General features: G+C 39.1%; 1 protein-coding gene and 1 pseudogene across 1 annotated transcript; both read left to right on the top strand.

Annotated features, from left to right (window-relative positions):
* Window positions 1–1,061: 1,061 nt before the first annotated feature.
* Window positions 1,062–4,030, top strand: LOC105863628 (small ribosomal subunit protein eS24 pseudogene; annotated as a pseudogene).
* A 3,308-nt stretch (window positions 4,031–7,338) lies between these two features.
* GJA10 (gap junction protein alpha 10) lies at window positions 7,339–9,589 on the top strand. Its single transcript, XM_012750961.2, has one exon. The coding sequence runs from the start codon at window positions 7,462–7,464 to the stop codon at window positions 9,055–9,057; it is 1,596 nt and encodes a 531-aa protein (XP_012606415.2). The 5' UTR covers window positions 7,339–7,461; the 3' UTR covers window positions 9,058–9,589.
* The last annotated feature ends 3,293 nt before the right edge of the window (window positions 9,590–12,882 follow it).

The following is a 12,882-nucleotide window of genomic DNA, read 5'->3' as shown; positions in this document are numbered from 1 at the left end:
AGAAATTAGCTGGACAACTAAAAATATATATAGAAAAAATTAGCCAGGCATGGTGGTGCACGCCTGTAGTCCCAGCTACTCAGGAGGCTGAGGATAGCTTGAGCCCAGGAGATTGAGGTTGCTGTGAGCTAGGGTGATGCCTCGGCACTCTAGCCTGGGCAACAGAGGGAGACTCTGTCTCAAAAAAAAAAATAAAAGATTATCTAGACCTCTGTGGATTAGATTATGGCTGAGAACAGGAAAATTGATGTAGCTCTCAGGTAAGATGCCCTCAGGTAAGATGGTGAAAGATGTATTGTTGACCCTGCCAGATAAAAGCAAATTGTTGGGGGTTGGCAGCAAGCATTCTAACACTTGAGGGCCTTATAGAAATCATGAAAGGATCTATTCTCAGATGTCAGGGCTGCTCAGTGCAAGGAAGCTCATAATATTATATATATATTTTTTTCCATAATATATATATTTCTATAAACATACAGGATTGTTTTAGAGTTTTAAATCTAGTATTCCAATGTATGTATTGTTTTGTGATTTCCTTAATTCAGTCAGAATATTTTTGAAATTTATGTCAATACAACCTAATTCACTTTTTTTTTAAAAGGAAACTGCTTCTGATAATATTTGTATAGTTTTTTTTTTTTAATTTTTTTTACTTTATTTATTTATTTATTTATTTTTTGAGACAGAGTCTCACTCTGTTGCCTGGGCTTGAGTGCTGTGGCATCAGCCTAGCTCATAGCAACCTTAGACTCCTGGGCTCAAGCAATCCTCCTGCCTCAGCCTCCTGAGTAGCTGGGGCTACAGGTATACACCACCATGCCCGGCTAATTTTTTCTATATATTTTTATTGGCCAATTAATTTCTTTCTATTTTTAGTAGAGACGGGTCTCACTATTGCTCATGCTGGTTTCGAACTCCTGACCTTGAGTGATCCACCCGGCTCAGCCTCTCAAAGTGCTAGGATTACAGGCGTGAGCCACTGAGCATGGCCTGATATTTGTAAATTGATAGACAGAAAAATGCTCTTTTCCTTCCTAGCTGTTTGAGGATCAATTTCCATCATGAACGACACAGTAACTATCTGGACCAGGAAGTTCATGACCAATTGATACTTCAGAGGAAACAAATGGGCATCAGCATCCTTTACCCTGGGAAGGCAACAGTACCAAGGACAGAAATTAGGGAAAATCTAGCCAAAATGTACAAGACTACACCAAATGTCATCTTTGTATTTGGATTCAGAACTCACTTGGTGGTGGCAAGACAAATTGGCTTTGGCATGATTTATGATTCCTTGGTTTATGCAAAGAAAAATTAACCCAAACATAGACTTGCAAGGGATGGGCTATACAAGGAGAAAAAGACATCAAGGATATAGCGAAAGGAACTCAAGAACAGAATGAAAAAAGTCAAGGGGACTGCAAAGGCCAATGTTGGTGCTGGCAAAAAGCTGAAGGAAAAAGATTCTGCAATGACGTTATCTGCAGCCATTGTGTGGATTTTTCACAAGAGGATGAATAAACTTAAAAACTTAAAAAAAACAACAAAAAACAGAAAAAAACATTTGCCATGTTAATGGCTGCATACCATGTAACAAGACTAAGTTGATTTGCTCCATTAAAGATACCACATCTGGAACTGGAACTGCAATTGGTTTCACTGTATGATTAAGGTCCTCATTTTCTAAGGTCTGGTATTTCCTTTCTGGACAGGGAATGAGGTAGGTAGTACCCCTCTGTACCTTTCAAGTCTTTAATAGAAGCACTAACCTCTGCAATTGCCCCAAGGATGATGGATTGCTTTTTTGCAGAGGGATTTATATCTTCCATCCTACTCTTTCCTCTATATGTCCTTTGTGCTCTGTGTTTCCACTACTCCCTTTCTTAATTTCTTTTGGATTGGTTATTTTTAATTCAATTCTCCATCTATTTACTGTCCTCTGTATTTACCTTAGAGATTACATATGCATCCTTTACTTATCAATGTTTAATATTCTAACTCTGGTAAAATGCATTTAAAGGTATTAAATATCAAGGGCTTTCTTGGACAGTATACCCAACACTGTACATATGCTCATATTAATATATCATATGTTTTTGCCTCTAGTTTATTCTGATCGTCAATTTGTACTTGGGATTAGTGTGCCAGGCTAGTGGAAGTTTAATGTCACCTCACTACCTTTTATTATCCTTTCTTTAAAACTAAGTGACCAAAAATAGAATATGCAGCTGATGCTTATGAATTATCCATAATTTTATGCACTTCTACATTTTGCAGGGAAAAGAGGAGGCTTAGAAATGTGCCTAGGAGCTGTGATTTAAAGCCATCACTGGATTCTAGTGATACCCTTGCTGTTAACTCCTTTAAGATGGCAATAAGGTTATGTACTTGAGATGTGACTAGTGAAAGATGCTACACACTTGGAGTTAGGAGACCTAGTCTGTCTGCATCGGGCAAGTCATTTGACTTTTCTGGAATTCTGATTCTTTCTCTACAAAAATCAGACCTAGCTTTCTAAGCCTAATACTGGATTTCAGATTCTCTATTAAAAAAGCAAAAGTATCTTCCTGAGCTGTGTTTCAGCCTTATAGAATATTGCTAGATCAAGCGGGATACAGTGGCACAGGCCTGTAGTCTCAGCTGCTCAAGAGTCTGAGGTGGGAGCATCGTTTGAGCCTAGGAGTTCCAGTCCAGCCTGGGCAAAGTAGTGAGATCCCATTTCTTAAAAAAAAAAAAAAGAATATTGCTAGAATGCATAATCTACAGACAGGCACAGTGGTTTAAAATGTTTATTCTCTTTTTCAGATGTTTCTTCTTTCAGCATGGCATGATTTGCAAGAACACTTTGGGTTTGATTGTCACTCCATTATAGTTTGTTCACATTTGATGAGGCCAGACTCACCCCTAGGCAGCTGTTTATGAAATCGGACATGACTCATTGATCTGTGAGCATTGATTCCCAGAGCAATCAAGGGACTAAAAGAAATGTACCCAAACTCAAATCACTGTAATCATTCACAAATGAAAAAGGAAAATTTTTATTGGTTTCACTTTTTATTTCCAAATATGATATACCAGGAGAGGTCCCAGCTTGGTGTCAATTAGAAAAAAATACTACAAGAAAATTGCAGAGCACCAAAAGACATTTTGAACCTTAGGAGAAGACTTGGTTAGACTCCACTGATCAAAATAACTGTGCTCATTCTGGATTAGGGCCCCAGTGCCACCTGATCAGAGCCTTTAAATTTGCAACCACCGGCAGTTGTTCCACTCATTAGCTGTACATGGGGCATCTTTAAGTTTCGGCGAACCCAATTGTGATATTTTTCTCTACCCATAAGGTAAGTGATAAATATGATGTTCTTGCTTATAATAAGTATATAGAAAATCCGTGTGGGGGAGAAAGATAAGATCTGAAATAAAATTCAGAAAAAGACCAACAACTTTTTACATAGGAGATGCTAAATTAGTATTGTGATAAAAGAAAATTCATGAATATTTTTTGGACCTGTACTCATTTAGTAGTAAAAAGTTGTTAGTTTTAGGAAACATAGGACTGCTTGTCTAAAGGAACTTCTCTTGCATTCCAATATGTAAGATTGTATTTCAGTTTTTCATATAGGCCCAGTTTTGCTTTACTTGCTACTTAAAAACAATAATTTCTGTGTTTGAAAGAGATAGTGGCAAAAGAAGCATTATATAGTTTAGGATTGCCAAATAGAGAATTAATTAATTGAAATTAGTTAGCTTTCCCACCTTAGCATTTTTATATAAAATAGAAGCTCTAGTTTTTCAGTGCTAAAGGAATCTTTTTTGAATAAGGAATGATGGCCAGAAATCTTTAAAGGAATAATTATGGGAAAAGACCTAAATTCTTTAAGACAGGATAGAACTTAGTAAATTATTGCTTTGGTTAATGAGGTATACATCCAGAATTTTAAGATCTAATTTTTAATTTGGAAGTGATATATATGACTACATTCTTAATTTTTGAATTTCAAACAATTCACAAGTATATAGAGTAAAATATAAAAGTCTCATTAATACCTCTTCTAAATTCTGAGAGGCATCTACCATTTTGTCAATTTTATTAAAAAATTCTTTATTCATATATAAACATACAGATAAAAATTTACATAAATGTATACATTGGATAAAAATCAGTCATGCTTTCTTAGAAGTCTTTTTTCCTTTTCCTTTGTCTTTTTTGCCTCTCCTCCCTCCAAACTCCTCCTCCACCCTCATTACCTTTGACAGACCTCAGGTAATCTCTATAAACTTTCTGATGTATGTCCACATATAGGACCATATGTCCTGTTGCATTTTTTCTCCATGCTCAATGTAGTCACATACATATACATCTTGTATACACGTGCAGACACATATATGTACATTTATAGGGTCATATTTTACTCAGTGATTTATAGTCTCACATTGAATCTATGGATTGATTAATTTAGGGAGAATTGACATCTTTACAATATTGAGTTTTCCAATCCCTGAGCATGGCATGTCACCATTAAATGTATTAAATAGCGGGATGTGTGTGTGTGTGTGTGTGTGTGTGTGTGTGTGTGTGTGTATGTTTGGTATTGTCAACTATCCCCTTCTTGAAACTTTCTGGCTTTGATTTCAGTGACACCACCTCTTATGGTTTTCCTTCTCCCTCTATTTGGCCATTTCCCATTTTTATTTGTAGACTTTTCCTATGCAATTTCTCAGGGTTCTGTCATTGCCTCACTTTTTTTTTTATTGCATGATCTCCTCTACTTATTCAGTGATTATTCGCAGATGTTTATCTCCTATTTGCACTATTTCATTTTTTTTTTTTTTTTTTTTTGAGACAGAGTCTCACTCTATTGCCCAGGCTGGAGTGCTGTGGTGTCAGCTTAGCTCATAGCAACCTCAAACTCCTGGGCTCAAGCAATCATTTTGCCTCAGTCTCCAAAGTAGCTGGAACTACAGGCATGTACCATCATGCCCAGCTAATTTTTTCTATACATTTTTAGTTGTTCATCTAGTTTCTTTCTAATTTTTAGTAGAGATAGAGACTTGTTCTTCCTCAGGCTGGTCTCGAACTCCTGACCTTAAGCGATTCTCCTGCCTCAGCCTCCCAGAGTGCTATGATTAAAGGCGTGAGTCACTGTGCCCAGCAACCATTTCTTTTTTTGTTTTGTTTTGTTCTCTAGACCCAAATGCCTTCTGCACACATCTACTTTTGCCATTTAGTTTTGCTGGGTAAAATCTGTATTTGTTTCCTAATTGTAATTTCTGTCATTGATGTACTTAAAAAAGATTTGTTTACTTAGAGATTATAAAACATTCTTTTATATTTTATTTTAATACTTTTATGGATTATCTTTTTACATTTAATACTTCATTTCATCTGGAATTTATTTTTGTGTTTGGAAATAAATAGGAATAAATCTATGGATTCCATGTTTTTTCTCTTGTATTTTTTTGGTTGATATTCATCTTTGTGTTTTCAATCTTAATCCATTTTATAAGTTATTGGGAGTCCTTAGTGATCAAGTACTGTGAGAACTTGTTTGCTGTTGAATTCCTGGCATCTAGCACAATGTCAAGTAAGATTATAGTAAATATTATTGAATGAATGAATTGTGGAAGGAGAAAATAGTTTCATTATCTATTTTAACTTAAAAATATTTTCCTGTTTTTCCTCTATATCTTTCTTATGTGGAAGTCTTCCATATCACAGAAGGCTTTAATCTACTAACTATTCCAACCTTACTGAACCTTGAAAAACATTAGTTTTTCAGAATAAACGAAGTAACCTGTTGATGTCTGCTATGTCTTGATTCTATCTCAGACCCCAAACTTGCTAGAGAAGCAGTTTATATTCAATTTTCTTCTAAGTTAGCAAAAATTCCATGAAAACATGATGTTCTCGATGTGGCTTAGTACATGTAATCATGTGTTACTGCTGGCACTGTTTCTGTGTTTGCCTAATCTTTACTGGTATCCTGAAGGTACAGAATACCTTACAGCCAGCCCATTCCTGAAGGTTTATTTGCCTAATTTATGTTTTTATTTATACTTTGTCTTGCAGTGAAAGCTATGGATAATATATGAAAAGAATCTACTTTGTTTTCCCTGTTGATGGTTATTTTAGTGATAGGGTCAAGGAACTAAATTTTAAAATGAAAAGACAATTCAATCCACTATTACATATTGCTGGCTTCTGTGTGCAGAGACCACGATGCTATAGAAAGAATCTCTGTCTGCAAGGGATGTACCTTTCCAGGAGTGGGGACAGAAGACAAAATCATCAAAAAACTTTTTTAGCCGGGCGTGGTGGCTCACGCCTGTAATCCTAGCACTTTGGGAGGCCGAGGCGGGCGGATTGCTCAAGGTCAGGAGTTCGAAACCAGCCTGAGCGAGACCCCGTCTCTACCAAAAATAGAAATAAATTGATTGACCAACTAAAAATATATATACAAAAAATTAGCCGGGCATGGTGGCGCATGCCTGTAGTCCCAGCTACTCTGGAGGCTGAGGCAGTAGGATTGCTTGAGCCCAGGAGTTTGAGGTTGCTGTGAGCCAGGCTGATGCCACGGCACTTACTCTAGCCTGGGCAACAAAGTGAGACTCTGTCTCAAAAAAAATAAAAATAAAAACTTTTTTAGGCACAGTGCCAAATGAGTGGTATTAACAATAGTGTGAGAATTAAGGAAAGGGAAAAACAGCTCTGACTTGGGATGGTTAGGCAAAATTTTCTGAGAAGTTGAAAGTTATTTAAGATCATGTCAGGCATATGCTAAATGGGGTATCTTATATGAGTAGAAAAACGTGTAAAATTGTGGAACGGGAATGCATTGTGTAAATATGGGGTTCAACTATAATGCTGGAATGACAGGAAGCTGTGTGTGGGAGAGAAGAGGATAGGAAGTAAATTGGGTCAGATTGCGGAGGGTCCTTAGTGTTTTTTCAAAAACTAATATCCTTGGAAACATCCTATTTCATCAATCATGGGCCATAAATATTAGGGCTGGAAAATCCTTCATAGTTTTGCTGACATAAAAAAGGAACTTGGCCGGGCACAGTGACTCCTGCCTGTAATCCTAGCACTCTGGGAGGTTGAGGTGGGAGCATCACTTGAGCTCAGTAGTTAGAGACCAGCCTGAGCAAGAGCAAGACCCTGTCTGTACTAAAAATAGAAAAATTAGCCAGGTATGTTGGTGCACACCTGTAGTCCCAGCTACTCGGGAGGCTGAGGCAGTAGGATCACTTGAGCCCTGGAGTTTGAGGTTGCAGGGAGCTATGATGATGCCACTGCACTTTAGCCAGGGTGACAGAGTGCAACTCTGTCTCAAAAAAAAAAAAAAAAAACAAAAAAAAAAACCTGCTGTGTCTGTGAGCCTATGTCTTTATATATATTACAACCATGGGTGCTATTAACCTCAGTGTTTTCTGTATATTTCAGACATTAGTCTCTAAACCATGGGGGATTGGAACTTATTGGGTGGCATCCTAGAGGAAGTTCACTCTCACTCAACCATTGTGGGGAAAATCTGGCTGACCATCCTCTTCATCTTCCGAATGCTGGTACTTCGTGTGGCTGCTGAGGGTGTCTGGGATGATGAACAGTCAGCATTTGCCTGCAACACTCAGCAGCCAGGTTGCAGAAATATCTGTTATGATGATGCTTTTCCTATCTCTTTGATCAGATTCTGGGTTTTACAGATCATCTTTGTATCTTCTCCTTCTCTGGTTTATATGGGCCATGCGCTTTATAGACTCAGGGCCTTTGAGAAAGAGAGGCAGAGGAAAAAGTCATACCTTAGAGCCCAAATGGAGAATCCAGAGCTTGACTTGGAGGAGCAACAAAGGATAGATAGAGAACTGAGGAGGTTAGACGAGCAGAAGAGGATCCATAAAGTCCCTCTGAAAGGATGTCTGCTGCGTACTTACGTCTTACACATCTTGACCAGATCTGTGCTGGAAGTAGGGTTCATGATAGGCCAATATATTCTCTATGGGTTTCAAATGCATCCGCTTTACAAATGCACTCAGCCTCCTTGCCCCAATACAGTGGATTGCTTTGTATCCAGGCCCACAGAGAAGACCATTTTCATGCTGTTTATGCACAGCATTGCAGCCATTTCCTTATTACTCAATATACTGGAAATATTTCATCTGGGCATCAGAAAAATCATGCGGACACTTCATAAAAAATCCAGCAATGAGGGCATTGAGAATGAAAGGGTCTCTCCATTCCATGTGAAGAAATATTCAGTGGCCCAGCAGTGTATGATTTGCTCTTCCTTGCCAGAAAGAATCTCTCTACTTCAAGCAAACAATCAACAGCAAGTCATCCAAGTCAATGTGCCAAAGTCTAAATCCATGTGGCAAATCCCACAGCCCAGGCAACTTGAGGTAGACCCTTCCTGTAGCAAAAAAGACTGGGCTGAGAAGGTTCAGTACAGTGGACAGCTCCATGTTCATAGCCCATGTCCTTGGACTGGCAATTCTAGAATTCAGCACCCGGGACAGCAGCCAGACCCGTCTGCCTTTGGCCTACAGAATGCAATGTCCCAGTCCTGGCTGGGTATGACAGCCCCTAAAAACTGTCCATCCTATGCAATAGGTACCTGGGAGCAGCCCCAGGACCTGGAGCCCTCAGGGGAGCTCACAGATCTGCACAGTCACTACAGGGACAGTGATGGCAGCATGAGAGAGAGTGGGGTCTGGATAGACAGATCTCGCTCGGGCAGTCGGAAGGCTAGCTTTCTGTCCAGATTGCTGTCTGAAAAGGGACAGCTGCACAGTGACTCAGGAAGCTCCGGTACTCAGAATAGCTCCTGCTTGGATTGTCCGCACCGGGAAAACAGCCCCTCACCTCTCCCTTCAGCCACTGGGCACAGAACATCAATGGTAAGACAGACAGACCTACTGATCATAGAACTATCACAAGAGCTCTGGCCACTTTTTCCCCTTTCCTCTTTCCTGGCATGTATATGTGTTGAGAGGGAAATGGATGGAAGATTAATTTATGGAGCAATACATTCAATACATTCAGTTAAATTCAATTCATAAAATACACTTATAGAAAACTTACTTTATACCAATCACTCTTATAAGTGCTGAGCATATACATGGCTAAAATACCGTTTCTACCATCAAAGGGCTCAGAGTCTAGAGGGAAAAGGTAGACAGGTAACATGTCAATGTGATCAAGTGAAAGGTGCCATGTTATTGGGAGTGAGTGGGCAGAGGAGGGAGTAGTCAATTGCATATGGACAGGTCAGGGAAAGCTTCAAAGTTGAAATTACTTTCCACTGAACCTGTTGAAAGATGTGGTGAGTTTCTCGAAAACTGAGAAGCATGAGGTACATAGGAGAAGGCCATCCTGTTAGAAGGAGCAGCACAAAGGCTGAGAGGTGTGGCACAGCAGGGCTGTCTGAGGAGCTGTGTGATGCTGGAGCACAGGGTGGTAGGAAGGGCATGGAGGGAGGGGAAGCTGGAGCAGTGGGCATGTAGGCCTTGTAGGGAGGCAGTGGAGAACTGATAGAGGTGGTGGGCGTGGTGGCACGTGCCTGTAGTCCCAGCTACTCAAGAGGCCAAGGTGGGAGGATTGCTTGAGCCCAGGAGTTCGAATCCAGCCTGAGCAACATAGAAAGATCTTGTCTCTAAGAAAATAAAGAAAAAGGAGAACCCATACAGAATGTGAAGCAGAGGAGGGACTGCATCGAGTTGCAGTTTAGAAAGCTCTTTCTGGCCGGGCACGGTGGCTCACGCCTGTAATCCTAGCACTCTGGGAGGCCGAGGCAGGCAGATTGCTTGAGGTCAGGAGTTCGAAACCAACCTGAGCAAGAGCGAGACCCCATCTCTACTATAGATAGAAAGAAATTAATTGGCCAACTAATATATATAGAAAAATTAGCCGAGCATGGTGGTGCATGCCTATAGTCCCAGCTACTTGGGAGGCTGAGGCAGTAGGATCGCTTGAGCCCAGGAGTTTGAGGTTGCTGTGAGCTAGGCTGATGCCACGGCACTCTAGCCCAGGCAACACAGTAAGACTCTGTCTCAAAAAAAAAAAAAAGAAAGCTCTTTCTGTCACAATGTGGAAAGTGAACCAGAGGAGGGGATCATCTGTAACCTTACGTTGCCCTCCTCTCACCAAGGAAGGAAGATGTACTCTATTGTTTTAATACTTCTGGCATCTAAAAGTCATATACAAATATTTGGTGATATATTTTACAAAGAAGAAAATCAATATTGTATTGATTTTAATTTTGTTCTCTGAAAAGCCACCATGGGATAAACATTTCCCAACCACCATAAGACATGATGGATATTTTACTGTGAATTCTTCTCAATTCTGGAACAAAGGATGACACTTGTTTTACCCACTACTCCCAAGAGTCAGCTTTTTTCAACTAAAAACAAAACTCCCTCAACTTTGGTGGGAGAGCTTCCCGGTTGAGCTCACTTGGTTGAGCTCACACACTTGTTTCTTCCTTTCTTTCATTCCTTGTGTTAATGATGATTGAATCCTTCTACCCCAGTTTTACATCTCTTATGGGTAACTATTGTTACCGCACTAAAGCCATAACTTGAATGCGAATCCACTTATTTGGATTTTTACTAAAATGCTTCCCTCAAACTGAGATATTCGTTTCTTGTCAGTGAGTAGCCATCTATCCAGGAAACTATGTTTAGGATCAATGTATGGGTGCTTAGAACCCTATGCCAAACTAGAGCAGAGTTCTCAACGCTGGCCATACATTAGTCATCTGGTAGATTTAAAAAACCTTCACGCCTAGGACACATCCAATTCCAATTAAACCAGAATCTCTGTGGGTGAGATGCAGATATCAATATTTTTTAAACTCCTATGGTTATTGCAATGTGCAGCCAGGGTTGAGAACTATTATTTTAGAATAACTTTACCAGTGGCTACTGCTTGTAAACTGCATTTGCAAAGTCAGCAAGGCAATTTTTACTATTTTCCTTTTCTCATACCGTCTATGCAAGAAGAACCTTTGTATTGGCAGAGAATTGAGGGAGAGACAGCAGTTTTTAGGTGACACAGACTTTCTTAATCTTCAGCTTATCTTTTGGGAGAGGCCAGCCAAATTCAGAAGCCAAGAGAAAAGGCAATGAAAGTGATGGGCTCTCTTTATTTCTTTTTTTTTCCCCTATGGACTGTATTATATTCATAAAGATAAATAAGAGCCAAAGATAATTTGCATTGAGGAAATACATCACCAACATTTTTATAAATATGGGACGTGAAAGTCTAATCAGGCGTATTTCACTATTTGAATGTCATAGTGCTTTTTAAAAAAAATCAATAAACTTAATTTTTTTAGAGCATTTTTAGGTTCACAACAAAAGAGAATGGAAAATACAGAGAGTTCCCACATACATCTTGTCACCCCACACATGCAAAGCTCCCCCACTGTTGACATCCTGTATCAGAGTGGTACATTTGTTACAACTGATGAACTTACATTGATACATCATTGTCACCCAAAGTCCATACTTCACATTAGGGTTCACTTTTGGTGCTGTAAATTCTGTGGGTTTGGACAAATATATAATGACATGTATCCACCAGTGTAGTATCATACAGAGTAGTTTCAATTTCCTAAAAAACCCTCTGTGCTTCCCCTGTTAATGCCTCCCTTCCCCAGACCTTGGAAACCATTGATCTTTTATTGACTCCATAGTCTTGCTTTTTTCAGAATATCACATAGTTGGAATCATGTAATATGCAAATCTTTTCAGATTGGCTTCTTATACTTAGTAATATGCATTTAAATTTTCTCCATGTCTTTTCATGTTTGATAGCTCATGTCTTTTTATCATTGAGTAATATTCCATCATCTGGGTGTACCACAGTTTATTTATTTGTTTACCTACTGAAGGACATTTTGGTTGGCTCCAAGTTTTGACAATTATGAGTAAAGCTGCCATAAACATCCATATGCAGGTTTTTGTATGGATATAATATTCAATTCATGTGGGTAAATACTAAAGAGCATGATTGCTGGATCATATAGTAAGAGCAGTGGTTAAAGGAGACATCCTTTTCCCTGTTACTGATCATAAAGAGAAAGATTCAAGTTTCTCACCATTAAATATGATGTTAGCTGTAGGTTTATGATGTTAGCTGAATGTTCATAATATTCCTTTATTATATTTTTAATGTCCATGAGATATGTACTGATGTCCCCTCTTTAATTTCTGATATTAGGTGATTGTAGATGTTTTTTATTGAGTTAAGGAAGTTTCCCTTTATTCCTAGTTTTCTAAGAGTTTTTTTTTAATCATGATATGTTGGACTTTGTCAAATGCTTTTTCTGCATCTTACCAATAATATTGTGTGATTTTTCTTCTGTAGCCTGTTGATGTGATAGATTATATTAATTGATTTTTGAATGTTGAACCTGCTTTGTGTACCTGGGATAAATCCCACTTGGTCATGGTGTATAATTCCTTTTGTACAGTGTCGGATTTGATTTGCTAATTTTTTTTTTTTTTGAGACAGAATCTTGCTTGTTGCCCAGGCTAGAGTGAGTGCCGTGGCGTCAGCCTAGCTCACAGCAACCTCAAACTCCTGGGCTCAAGCAATCCTTCTGCCTCAGCCTCCAGAGTAGCTGGGACTACAGGCATGTGCCACCATGCCTGGCTAATTTTATATATATATATTAGTTGGCCAATTAATTTCTTTCTATTTTTAGTAGAGACGGGGTCTCGCTCTTGCTCAGGCTGGTTTCAAACTCCTGACCTCGAGCAATCCGCCCGCCTTGGCCTCCCTGAGAGCTAGGATTACAGGCGTGAGCCACCTCGCCCGGCCATGATTTGCTAATATTTTGTTGAGGAGTTTTGCATCTATGTTCATGAGAGATATTG

This window comes from Microcebus murinus, chromosome 5 (genome assembly GCF_040939455.1).
Source record: "Microcebus murinus isolate Inina chromosome 5, M.murinus_Inina_mat1.0, whole genome shotgun sequence".
NCBI classification, from domain to species: Eukaryota; Metazoa; Chordata; class Mammalia; order Primates; family Cheirogaleidae; genus Microcebus; species Microcebus murinus.
This window is presented reverse-complemented; position numbering and strand designations above follow the sequence as displayed.

Coding starts and splice junctions, on each gene's coding strand:
- GJA10 (XM_012750961.2), top strand. CDS start 7,462: ATGGGGGATTGGAACTTATTGGGTGGCATCCTAGAGGAAGTTCACTCT.